Genomic DNA, 13,373 nt, shown 5'->3' on the forward strand with positions numbered 1-13,373 from the left:
ACACCTAGACTAGTCCCGTTGTGGGTTAAACTGTTCCCCAAAAAAGATATGTTCAAGTCCTAACTCCTAGCACCTGGGAATATGACGGTATTTGAAAATACAGTCTTTGTAGCTATAATCAAGTTAAGAGGAGGTCACATTGGATTAGGTTGGGCCCTAAATCCAATGATTGGTGTGATTATAAGAAAGCCATGTGCAGAGCCTCAATTAAACCAAAAAAGGCAAAATTATTCACACAAAAAAAAAAAGCCACGTTTAGATACCTGCACCAAGACATACAGGAAAGGCCATGAAAGCGCAATAGCAGAGGCTGGAGCCGCGCAGCTGCAAGCCCTGCTAAAGCCTGCCAGCATCCACCAGAAACCAGGAAGCCAGGGAAGATTCTTCCCTAGAACCTTCAGGGGAGACACTGATTTCAGCCTCCGAGACGCCAAAGCTGTCAGACCGTAACCCTCTCTCACAACGGTTTCAAGCCACCCTGTCGGTGGCTCTCTGCCACAGCAGCCCTTTACTGACCTAAAGGATCAGCAGAGAGCAAACTGGATATGGCTGGGAGTGAGGGAACTGCTCCGACGATGGCCTTGGGCCAACGGGAGGAAATGGGTTTTCATACACAGACCCCAGGGAAAGTGTGTCTAGAGCAGCAGGCAGGAGGGGGCAGACATGTGGGCTCATTCAAGACGCCAACAGGAAAGGAAGGGGCACTCACCAGGGGCCACAGAACCACCTAACAAATGCGCCCACGGAGCTCACAGAGATTCAAAAACAAAAACTACAGACAATGAGTACTTGTATTCACAAGAAAACACTCAAGGTCACACATGTCCTTCAGCTCTCCTGACGACGGCAGGAGGCGGATACTGCCCCACCCCCACTGTGCCCACGTTCTAGCGGTCACTTCCACCACGAAGACAGACTTCTGGCTCTCCTTCAGGGATTAGCCGGGTGGCCACTCCCAGGCCTTGGTCGGTACATGGCCCACGGGGTCGGAAGGACGCGAGGACAGGGACGCTTGGCCCCGTTTCTCCACCAGCAGCAGCAGGCCCGGCCCGAGGCCACCACGCAGCAGGAAGACGGACGGAAGCAAGGCAGCGAAAACCCGGAGAAACAGACATACAGGCGAGCCAGGCAGGAGGCACTCTGTACCCTTGTTCGGCGGCTGCTCGGCCTTTCCTGGAAGCAGGCTTTGGGGCACACAGACATGGGAACACGTGAACTCTCCCCAGGCAGGCCAGCCCCGCCCGTTTTTGGCTACACTCGTGTTGGTCAGCGTATTTCAAATAAAAAAAATCTTACCACAAAAAAAAAAAAAAAAAAAAAAAAAAAAAGAAGGAAAAAAAGCAAGGCGGAGCCCAGCGACAGCCCCCACCAGACCCGGGCCGCGCCTCGCCCTTCGGCGTACCTGCGGGGGCTGCCGGAGGGCGGGCTCCGGCGTGGGGCGGCGAGGCCCTGGCCAGCGGGCTGTGGTGAAACCGCTGGACGTGCTGAGCCACCCAGACTTCCTCCAGGGCGGAAGCCTGCAAACCCTCCGCACGCCAGCCCCGCCGTTTCACAAACGGGCATTCGCGCTGCAGGAGGAGGCCCGGCCTCGGTGTCCCTGGGCCCCAGCAACAAGCAGCGCGGGCTGCCAACCGCCGCCCGGCCGTTAGCGCGACGTCGTGACGCAGACGTTGACGTCAGACGCCGCGGGCGCGAACCGCACATGCCCGCTGGTGGTGGGGGGGCGAGGACTTCCGGCAGTGGCGGGGTCCTGGAGATTGGTCCTGGGCGAACCGTGGCCATTCTCTCGCGGGTCTGAGTACTTCCGGGCGCTTGGCTCGCGCGGTTCCTTCCAGGTGTTTGGCCTGAAGACAAAACACCTGCGTAGGCGGTGCATTGAGAGCTTGGCCTTCATCAGCAACACCTGAGACCCAGGCCCGGGCCCCAGGCTGCCGTCCTCTGAAGCGCTTTTCAACACCAGGTGTTGTGGAGTCCGTTACCAGACTTTTTTTTTTTCTTTTTTTTAAACTACTAAACACTTTTTATTCCGTAATTCTCAGTATGGACATCAAATAGGCAATTGGAAAAATAGCAATGATTGGGATAATAAGAAAGAATTATTCTTAGGGGGAGGGGTATAGCTCTGTGGTAGATTGCGTATACAGGAGGTCCTGGGTTCAATCCCCAGTACCTCTACTAAAAAAAAAAAATTCGACAATAATTTTTACATCAGTCTATGGTAAAATAAAGTAAAAATTCTTTCCCTGTTCTGGGTAAAATAGATAGAAATGATATTCACTTTTTTGAAATTGAGATATAGTTGATGCAGAGTATTAGTTAAGTTTTTGATGTGCAACGTACTGATTCATAATTTTATTCCCTGTGCTGTACAACCTACAACCTACCCTGTAGCTTATTTTCTTTATACCTAGTGCTTTGTACCCCTGAATTCCCCCACTTCCTTCTCCCCACTGATAACCACTATTTGTTCTCTGTATCTGTGTGTCTGTGTCTTTGTTATATTCACTAGTTTCTTTTTTAGATTCCACATATAAGTGATATCATACAGTATTTGTCTTTCTCTGTCTGACTTATTTCACTAAGCATAATGCCCTCCAAGTCCAGACTCTAATCTTCTGCAGAATTGTGCAGCAGCTTCATAGTTTTAAAGGTAAGGTAAACTAGAAAGATGAAGTGTGTTATATAAGTAGTCTCTTGCCATCAGTTTCCATGCACTGCTTTCATATGCAACTATCCAAGGTAGATAGTGTGACTTCAAGGAAATTTTGTCTTTAAAAAAATTGAAGATTATTCATTTAAAACACTCCCCAAATAAGAAGGTTTTTCACTGACCAAAGTAAAATGTTCTCATATGAAAAATATTAACTTGGTTGTTGTTAATTTAATTGTTAATACTGGCTATGCTTAAGAATTGCCTCACCAAATTCTGAAAATTTAACAGCTCTCAAGAGGGGATGCAGGCTACCTCCAGCATACCTTTGGTAGTTAAGAGTTGTTAATGACTAGGAAAGGGATGCAGAAGCCTTCTGGAGTACCGGAAATATTTCCTGCTCTAACTTTCTGGATGTGTCCAGAAAGTCATGAAGGTTTGCAGTTATCATTTGTGCATTTTTCAGTATGCACAAATTACATCAGTAATAAAAAGCAAGAAATACAGGTTTAGTGATCAAATTTATTAAGCAGTATAGCAAGTGGCGGGAGAGGAGAGCTGGCAATAAATTTAATCTGAGGAAATTGTTTACAAAGGATTAAATTACTAAATCCAAAGTCTTCCCAAATCATTGTAAATGAAAGAGGTAGGAAAGAGAAATGTCTCAAAATGTCTCAAAATCATAAAAGACATTTGATTTAAAAGAGATCTCCCCAAACTTTCTAGATTTGACACAGCAGATTGCTACTATTTTTCAGAACCCTGAAGATTGATTATGTCTAGTCATTTCGAATTTTGCTGTTAAGATCTGAATGGTCAAGTTGTCAAATTAACCTTCATGAGCAAACCACTCAACATGAGTTCTAGCCAAAAATCGAGCATCCATATAGCGTGGTGGCCTTAATACTCAACACGGCTGGGAGCCAAAGACTAATATTAGTGCTGGTGAAGTAAAAGTGAAGAATTCCAGAAAGTGAATAATAGGTATGGAATGTCAAACTATATAGTGGCTCAAACATTTGACATGAATTAGTCCACTATTCTTTGAAAACAGGTGAACAATACCTAGGAATAGGACACTTTTTCAACTGATGAAGGACATTTGTGAAAATTCTAAGGCTAACATCATATTTAATGGTGAAAAATCAGAAGAGATCGGGCGTGTTCAGGGTGATATGGCCGTAATGGTGAAAAATCAAATAACTTTCCCTTAAGATTGAGAATAAGACAAGGTTATTTGCTCTTACTGTTTCTATTCAATATTGTACTAGAGGTCTTGCCAGTACAAGGTGAGAAAGAGAAATAAATGACATAATGATTCTAATGAAAGAAAGAAAACTTTTTATTTCCAGATAACATGATTGTATTCAAAGAAAATCCGAAGTAACCTACAGACTACTAAAACTAATAATTGAATGTTCCAAGGTCATGAGTTGAAGGTAAATATACAAAAATCAATTGTTTTCCTACATACTGGCAACAAACAATTGAATTCCTTCAAGGCAGAATGTATACTTTTTATAAAATTATTTATACTATGACTAAAAAATATTAAATATTCAGGAACAATTTTAACTTCAAATATGCAAGACTTTTACAAATAAAACTATAAAACATTATTGAGAGAAATTAAATAAGATCCAAATAATGGAAATAAATACCAAGTTCCATGACTCAATATTGATAAAATGCTAACTGTGCTTAAATTGATGTATGTTTATCAACATTAAATTTATAGATTAAATGTAACTCCAATCAAAATCCAAGCAGACTACTTGGTAGAAATTGACAAAATAATTGTGTAACTTATATGGACATGCACAGATCTAGGATAGCCAAAACAATCTTGAAAAATGAACATATATTTAAATAACTTACTCTATATGATTTAAGATGTTATTAGAAACCTGTAGTTATCAAAGCAATACTGTATGGCACAAAGATAGACAGAGTAATGAAACAAAATAGGTCAGAAACACCCACTCATACACATTCATTTGATTTCAATGGTGTCAATGCACTTCAATGGGAAAAGAAAAATCCAACCAGTAGTCACAAAACAGCTGATATCATTAAAAGGAAAAAAATTGTCCATGACTCCTGGCTAGAGTCATACCTGAAATTTAATTTGAATTGGATCATAGACCTTATACTTTAGACATATACCATTTATATCATTGTTCAAAGCATCATATGAATATTTCTGCTTCCAACCAAAATGGTGTAACAGGGACTGGGTTTATCCTCCGGTCTGGGTCAACTGAAAAACCAGACAAAATATATGGAACAATGAATTTCAAAACATTGGCTAACAGGTAGTGAATGACAGTTTTCTCTGTGTAACAGGAAACAAGCAAGATGAGCCCTATGATTTCCTAAGCTTACTTCCTGAAGAGGAGTTTCCAAGCCATAATGCAAAGAGTGGGGAACACAGAAATATTCCAGCAGTCTCCCTGAGCTGAGGCGAAAAGGATGTCCAGGAAGGCCAAGGAAGCTCAAGTTCAAAGGCGGGAATACTGGAGAAGATTGAAGAACAGACTGTTCCATAAGTCCTCAGACTTTTCAAGTCCAAAGCTGGTCACCATATGCATGTATGGATGCATACACGCTAGACTGGGGGAGGAACCACCTGAAAGCCCCATAGGGTATGATACTCAGCTCACAAACAGCTGGGAGTATTTCATGTTCCCGCCAGCTAGAGTGAAAAGTTGTGTAATTTGGGGTACTAATAAGTACTCAGAACCATTTTGTCCCAGGACGTGGTCAAAATTATTCTTACGCTAAACACTCCTCTGGACCTGCCAAATGAATCTTCAAAGTGAGACCTGAAAGGATCAGTTCTTCCAATAACTTGATGGAGACCCAGAACAGAACTCAAAAATGTTTATAGATGTATCAAAACATCCAGCACCCAAAAAGGTACAAATCACACTGTCCTAGCATCAAATCAAAAGTTGCAAAGCATGATATGAAAGGAAAATACAATATGTGACATAAAAATCAGTCAAAATAACCCCAGACGTGACAGATGAGCATTAATAGACAGACAATAAAAGTTATTACAACTCTATTCTATATATTCAAGAATCTAGAGGAAAGACTGAACATGTTAAGTAGGGAATAGAAGACATGAAAGCACTCAAATCAACTTTCTAGAAATGAAAATTACAGTGTCTGAGATGAGACAGTTCACTGGATGAGAGAAACAGTAAGTTAGCAATTACAGAAGAGAAGATTCATGAACCTGATGTCATAGCAAGAGAAACTATCCAGAAAGATACAGAAAAGATTTTGTGAGCAATTTCAAGTGACATACATGTATGTGGAGTCCTAAATATTTTTCAAAGTATGATAAAAAGTATAACTCCACAGGTCCAAGAATTTCAATAAACATCAAACACAAGGAACATAAAGGAAACAAGACACATTGTAATCAAGTTGCTTAAAAACACTGAAAAAAGGAAAATCTTTAAATAAACCAGAAGGGAAAGAGCACGTTACATACACAGTAACGAAGATAAGGATGACAACGGATATTTTATCAAACATAGTGCAAGAAGGCAACATTGCTAAATGAGACATCAGACAGAGAAAGACAAGCATGACAGCACTTATATGTAGAATCTAAAAATGTCAAACTCCTAAAATCAGTGAAATGGTGGTTACTAGGGACAGGGGTCAGGAGGATACGATTGATGTTGTTTAAGGGTACAAGCTTGCAACAGCTAAAGAAGCCATAGAGATCTAATGCACGGTATAATGAGTATAGACAACAATATTGTACAAAAGGTAATGTGATAGTGCTAAATATCATCACAATGACAATTATATTACAATATATAAAGTATCAAAAAAATTTTAAATGCAATACAGGACACACTCTCCGTCCTCCACCGCTGCCGCCTCCTTCTTCTGCCACTCCTGGTGCTGCTCGTGTGCTCGTTCGGTGTGGACCTGGTACCTCTTTTGTGAAGCGGTAGCTGAGGAGACTCCAGCACTTGCCATGGCTGACGAAAAGCCCAAGGAAGGAGTCAAGACTGAGAATGACGATCATATTAATTTGAAGGTGGCGGGGCAGGATGGTTCTGTGGTGCAGTTTAAGATTAAGAGGCATACACCACTTAGTAAAATAATGACAGCCTATTGTGAACGACAGGGTTTGTCAATGAGGCAGATCAGATTCCAATTTGAGGGGCAGCCAATCAATGAAACAGACACAACTGCACAGCTGGAAGTGGAGGATGAAGATACAATTGATGTGTTCCAGCAGCAGACAGGAGGTATCTACTAGAAAGGGAACCTACTACTTTACTCCAGAATTCTGTTGCTCCGGACCAAGAAGACATTCTCAGTTAGAAAACGGCAATTTGGTTCCACCACATCCTGACTACAACAGTATAGTTTTCTCTATTCTTTCATTTTCCCTTTCCCCATTCCTTTATTGTACATAAAGACATAAAGTAACTGGTGTATGTGCACAAGCATATTGCATTTTTTTTTAAACTAAATGGCCAATGGTATGTTTTGATCAACATCAAATGGAGATGGGATGGGGAAAACTACTGGTTCTGTGAAAATACACCCTTTCTCCACTAGTATCATGCTCATTCAGCTCTTATCTTTACATTCCAGTAAGTTATTTTGTGCTCACTGTTTAACAGAAAAAGAACAACATAAAAATCCTTGCATACCTTGTTCGATTGGAGAATTCTAATGTTTTTCATTTATCATTGTAAAACCAAGGACAATTTTATAACTTTTTTGTATGTAGCTGTTACATGTGGGGCAATCTGTCTTTAAGTAGGTATAAATTACTCTAAAAGAAATGAATCCTAGATAGTTTTCCCTTCAAGTCAAGCATCTTGTTGTTTAAATAAACATTGTTTAAAATGAAAAAAAAAAATACAGGAGACAAAAGAGCAACATAATTAAAGTACTGAAAGACAAAAAAAAAGCTAATCTACAGTTCTTTACCCAGAGTAATTATCTATCAAAAAATGAGGTGAAATACAGAATTTGCAAAATGCAAAAGCTGAAAAAATTAATCGGTAGCATACAGTGTTGGAGCAGTTCTTTCAATCAGAAGGAAAATGACACCAGGTGGAAATCTAAATTTATCAAAGAATTAAAGAGCACTAAAGGAACAGAAACCATGTGAATATATATAAAGATATTTTTCTTATTTAAATTCTGAGAAATAATCGTTTAAAGAACAATCAGTAACAAGGTAGTGAAGAATTTAGAATGTACATAAAAGTAAAATGTAAAACAGTAATAGCCCAAAAGCCAATTGGGAGACGTGGAAATGTATCATTGTAAGGTTTATTCTATACATGAAGTGTTATAATACCACTTGAAAGTAGGCTGTGATGTGGACTGGATAATGGCCCCCAAAGACATTAGGTCTTAACCTCTAGAGCCTGTGAATGTACCTTTTTTGGCAAAGACTTAGCAGATGTGATTAAGTTAAGGATTTTGGTATGAAGAAATTATCTAGGATAATCTGAGTGTCACCAGTCTCCTTACAAGAAGGAGGCAGAGGGAGATTTGACATAGAAAAGGAGAATGCAGTGTTACCATGGAGGCAGAAATTGGAGTAGTGTGGTCACAAGTCAAGGAATGTCAGCAGTCACCAAGAACTGGAAGAGGCAAGAAAGGAATTACACTCGAGAGCTTCTGGAGGCAGTGTAACCCTGTCAGCACTTTGACTTTAGCCCAGTGAAATATTTCAGACTTCATGAGAGAATATGTTCATTTTGTTTTAAGCCACCAAGTTGGTAATAATTTATAATAGAAGCCCTAGGAAGCTAATACAAAGTTTAGTCTTTCAAAGAAGACATACAGATGGCCAACAGATACACGAACTGGTGCTCAACATCATGAATCATCCGGGGAACGCAAATCAAAACCACAGTGAGATACCGCCTCAACCTGTTAGAACGGCTGTTATCAAAAAGACAAGAAATAGTAAGTGTTGGCGATAAGGTGGAGAAGGGAGAACATTTGTGCACTGTTGGTGGGAATGTAAATTGGTGAAACCACTGTGGAATACAGTATAAAATTTCCTTAAAAACTTAAAAAAAAAAAAAACTACCATATGATCCAGCAATCCCACTACGGAATATACTATCTGAAGGCAATGAAATCACTAAATCACTATCTCAAAATGATACATGGACTTCCATGTTCATGGAAGCATTATTTACAATAGCCGAGACATGAGAACAACTTGTGTCCATCAACAGATGGATGGATAAAGAAATTGTTAGAATATTATTCAGCTATAAGCAAGCATGAAATCTTGCAGTTTAAAACAACATGGATGGACCTCAAGGGCATCATGCTAAGTGAAATACGTCAGACAGAGGAAGACAAATACAATAGATCTCGCCTATATGTGGAATCTGAAAAAACAAACTCAAAGAAACGGTAGGTTGGTGGTTGCCAGGGGTGGAGGGGTGGGAGGAAGGTAAAATGGGTTACAGGTGTACAAAATCAAAGAGTATGATTTCCCAGTTTTAGGATTAAGAAGTTTAAGGGATGTAGTGTTCAGCATAGTGACTATAGTTAACAATACTGTGTTGAATATTTAAAAATTGATAATATGGTTCTCACCACAAAAACCATAAAATTGTAACTAAGTGATCGATATGTTAGCTATCTAACCTTCCTGTGGTACGTATTTCACAATATATACATATATCAAAGCCTTACATTGTACACCTTAAACTTACAGAGTGTTATATGTCAATTTTATCTCAATAAAGCTGAAAAAACAAAAGAATTTTTCATACATAGAGAACTGAAAGAATTCATCATCAGCACACCTGCTGTACCTGAAATGTTAAAGGAAATCCTTCAAGAGGAATGAAGACAAGATCAAATGGAAATCTTGATCTACACAAAGAAATGAAGAGCACCAGGAACAGTAAGTAAGTAGGAACATAGAAACACATTTTGCTTATTACTTAAAGCACATTCAAAGACAGTCAAGTGTTTAAAGCAAAAATGATAACATATGGTGGGGCTTGAAACATGAAGAAGTAAGATGCACGACAATAATAGCACAAAGGCGAAGAAAGAAGAAATAAAAATATACTGTTATGAGGTTCTTTTGCTATATATATATAGTAGTAAAGAGTCACGTGACAGTAGACTGTGTAACATTAAACATATATAATGTAAATGCTGGAGCAACCACTAAAATAATATGACAGAGTTATACGTAATCAGTCAACGAAGGTGATAAAATCATTTTTTAAATAATCAAAAAGATAGGAAAAGAGGAAGAGAGAAACAAAGATAGAGTAAGTAGAAAACATAACAATATGGTAGATAATCACATTAAATATAAATGCTCTAAACACTTCCATCAAAAAGTGGAAATAGGAAAGCAAGATCCAATTATATGCTACCTTAAAGAAACTCACTTTAAATATGAAGGCACAAATAAATTAGAACTAAAGGAATGGAATGATAAATTGTACTAAAACTAAATCAAAATAAAGGAGCAGTGGCTATATTAATATTAGTCAAAGCAGAGTTTAAACCAAAGAATATTACTAGGATAAAAGGGATTATTTCATAATGATAAAAGTATCAGTTTATTAAGAGAACATAGTAATTCTAAATGCTTATGCACCTAATACCGAGCTTTGAAATACACAAAGCAAAAATTAAAAGAACTGCAAACTTCAATTTCAACACCTCTCTCAATAATTTATAGAGGAAACACAGAAAATCAGTAAGGATATAGAAAGTTTGAATACTATCAACCAACTTGATCTAACTGACATTTTCAGAACACTCCATCTAACAACACAAGAATGTATGTTGCCTCTTTCAAATTCACACATACCACGAAACAGAATAGACTGTATTCTGTGTCACAGAACAAGTCCCAACAAATTTATAAAGGTTCAAGTCATATAAAATTTTCTCAGACTGTAATGGAGTAATGCTGGAAAGCAATAACAGATATCTGGACGATCCCCCAAGTATTTGGAAACAAAGTAATGCAGATATAGAAAAAACAATCAAAGGGGAAAGCATAAAGTATTTTGAGTTGATAGAAAACACACATATAAAAATGTGTGAACTGCAAGAGAAGCAGGAAAAATTGCACTGATTGTAGGTATTAGAAAATTATATATGTCAAATCAATGCCCTCAGTTTCCACCTCAAAAAAAGAACAAATGAAAACCCAAATTAAACATTAAGAAAAAAAAGAAAATAATAGCAATCAGACAAAAAACAATTAACTAACAAACCAACATATGGGAATACTAATAAAACTCAAAGCTTGTTCTCTAAGAGGATAATAAAAATTGATAAATATTTAGCCATAGTGATCAGGAATAAAAGATAGAAGATATAAGTTACTAATATCAGGAAAGAAATGACATCACTACAAATTGTAGAGAAAATAAAATAATTTTAAGAGAATAGTATAATCATTTTATGATCATAAATTCAACACTTTGGATGAGTAGATAAATTCCTTGAAAAGTACAAATTACCAAAGCTCAGTTTCGAGGAGAATTTAAGGCATAGATTCTTCTCAAACTCTTCTAGAAAAATTTGGTAAGAATATATCTTAACTCTTCCAAACAGCATTACTCTTTTACCAAAACCAGATAAAGACACTACAATAAAAGAAATAATAAAAGAAATCTGAAGGCCAATATTCCATATGAGTATATGTGCAAAAAATTCTAAACAGAATTTTAGCAAAATTAAATTCAACAGTATAGTAAAAAATATAATTCATCATGAACAAGTAGGGTTTAATCCCAAGAATGTAAGGTTTTTTAACATTCAAAAATCAATCAGTGTAATTCACTATATTAAAAAGAAAAAGGAAAGACAAGCCATGTCATAATATTACTGTAAAAAAAAAATAGAATTGCCAAAGTCCAACATCCATTTCTGATTTAAAAAACTATTTGTAAACCAGGAATAGAATGGGACTTTCTCAACCTGATAAAAGGCATTAATGAGACAACTGTGTTTAATTTTAAAAATACCATTTGCAATAGCATCAAAAATAAGAAATACTTAAGAATAAATCTGACAAAGTGTGTTCAGTACTTGCACACTGAAAACTATAAACCATTGCTGAGATGAATTAAAGACTGTTTTGGTCCATTTGGGTTGCTATAACAAAATACCGCAGACTGAGCTGTTTATAAACAATAAAAATTTATTTCTCACAGTTATGAAGGCTCAGAAATCTATCAGCAAGTTGCTGGCAGATTCAGCGTCTGTTGAGTTCCTGCTTCTTAGATGCTTGTCTTTTCACTATAACCTCATATGGTGAAAGGGGCAGGGGACCGCTCTCTGGTGCCTGTTTTATAAAGGCACTAATCCATCCCATCCATGAGGGCTCCACTCCAGGACCTAATCACCTCCAGAAGGGCCCATCTCCTAGTACCATCACCTTATAGGTGAGTTTCAACATATGAATTTGGGAGAGACACAAACACTCAGACCATAGCAAAGACTTAATTAGGGAAGTGGGGGAATGCAGAAACAAAGGGACTGCAGGCCCAAATGGTCTTGAAGATACCAGCAGGGGCTGAATGGGGATTGAAATTCATAACCTGTCACATAGGCTCTAAGTAAATATAATGCCAACCATTGCTTCTGCTGTCTCCTAGAAATTAGTTAAAAGATCACAAGACCGTGAGTTACCAATCTGCTTTGCAGGAACACGTAGATCAATCACGATTACTGGGGACAAAGAAAGTTACAAGGTGACGACAAAAAGTCTACAACTGAGATCTTATTGAAAACTTGGAATCACAGAGACCCCTCCCTCCCCTCTCCCCTTTCGCCTTTAAGAATCTTACCCCCTGGCCAGCCAACATGATGAAGTTGTGGCAAATCTAGGTCCCCATTTTCTGGGTTGGTGATCCCTCAACTAATAAACCTTTTCTGCTCCAAATGCCAATGTTGCAGTTTGTTTGGTCTCACTGTCTGCTGGGTGCATAAACTTGGGTTCAACAACAAAGTGAGAAATATGTTATTGGACAACAGAGGAAAAGCAATTCTTTTTATAAACTGGCAAATAAGTTCATTAAATTGTGTTCATGTCCTCATCTTTTGCAGAAGGTAGAACAGAGAGGAAAGAAGGGGGCAGGGCATAACCATTAAAAGAATGACAGCAATTGAGGATAGAACATAAACTAGTTAGAACCAATTCAACCTAAGATGGCTGAAGAGCTGACTTCAAGTAGACCTTGCACCTCATCACACACTCATCATAATACATTAGCTGCTAAATGACACACCCACAGGTGCCACGTGTTCCCAGGCTGACCACAAAAGGCCTAAAAGTGGGTGGGGGCCCATTTCCTGGAAATCCCCATCCCTTCCCCAAAATAGTTGGAATAATCCTCCTACACATTAGCATATGAAATTATCAAGCCCCAAACACTAATAACCCCATCTCCAGCCACCTTTCTTGCCTTCTGAGACCCACACTCTGTCTATGGACTGTGTATCTCCCTGAATAAATCTACTCTTATTTTACTATGGCCCGCTCTTAAACTCTTTCCTGCGCAAGACAAGAACCTATTCTCCAGCAACAGAAGTCGTGAGTTATGAAATTAGGTATTTGGCTGAGAAACATCTAAGCAAAGTGTTGAAGGTGTGGCTTGGCTTCTAACTGCTTATAATTAAATGCAAGAAACAGAGCTTAAAATATTTGGAAAATTCTCAG

At 38.5% G+C, this 13,373-nt stretch overlaps 3 protein-coding genes across 3 annotated transcripts in view; 1 reads left to right on the forward strand and 2 right to left on the reverse strand.

Annotated features, from left to right (window-relative positions):
* Nucleotides 1-553: 553 nt before the first annotated feature.
* LOC116661593 (formin-like protein 5) lies at nucleotides 554-1,986 on the reverse strand. The gene is made up of 2 exons (XM_032474097.1): nucleotides 1,403-1,986; nucleotides 554-1,184 (listed from the first exon to the last, which is right to left on the reverse strand). Exons 1-2 carry the CDS (start codon nucleotides 1,780-1,782, stop codon nucleotides 938-940), a joined length of 627 nt encoding a protein of 208 aa, XP_032329988.1. The 5' UTR covers nucleotides 1,783-1,986; the 3' UTR covers nucleotides 554-937.
* Nucleotides 1,987-4,075: 2,089 nt separating this feature from the next.
* The window catches only part of LOC116661543 (nascent polypeptide-associated complex subunit alpha, muscle-specific form-like), a 76,010-nt gene continuing 66,712 nt past the window's right edge, over nucleotides 4,076-13,373 (reverse strand). Inside the window, exon 5 of the mRNA XM_032473840.1 lies at nucleotides 4,076-6,657. The gene's annotated coding sequence lies outside the window, so the exon portion shown is untranslated. The remainder of the gene's footprint in view (nucleotides 6,658-13,373) is intronic.
* Nucleotides 6,550-7,298, forward strand: LOC102510267 (small ubiquitin-related modifier 2). Its single transcript, XM_014565475.2, has one exon. It carries the CDS (start codon nucleotides 6,654-6,656, stop codon nucleotides 6,939-6,941), a length of 288 nt encoding a protein of 95 aa, XP_014420961.1. The 5' UTR covers nucleotides 6,550-6,653; the 3' UTR covers nucleotides 6,942-7,298.

The sequence above is a fragment of the Camelus ferus genome, chromosome 35 (assembly GCF_009834535.1).
Source record: "Camelus ferus isolate YT-003-E chromosome 35, BCGSAC_Cfer_1.0, whole genome shotgun sequence".
NCBI lineage: Eukaryota > Metazoa > Chordata > Mammalia > Artiodactyla > Camelidae > Camelus > Camelus ferus.

Bases quoted from the DNA above. Each gene is read 5' to 3' on its own strand.
- LOC102510267 (XM_014565475.2), top strand. From the start codon at position 6,654: ATGGCTGACGAAAAGCCCAAGGAAGGAGTCAAGACTGAGAATGACGAT.
- LOC116661593 (XM_032474097.1), bottom strand. From the start codon at position 1,782: ATGGCCACGGTTCGCCCAGGACCAATCTCCAGGACCCCGCCACTGCCG. The intron at 1,185-1,402 runs GTACGCCGAAGG...TGTGCCCCAAAG, and splicing joins CCCTCCGGCAGCCCCCGCAG to CCTGCTTCCAGGAAAGGCCG.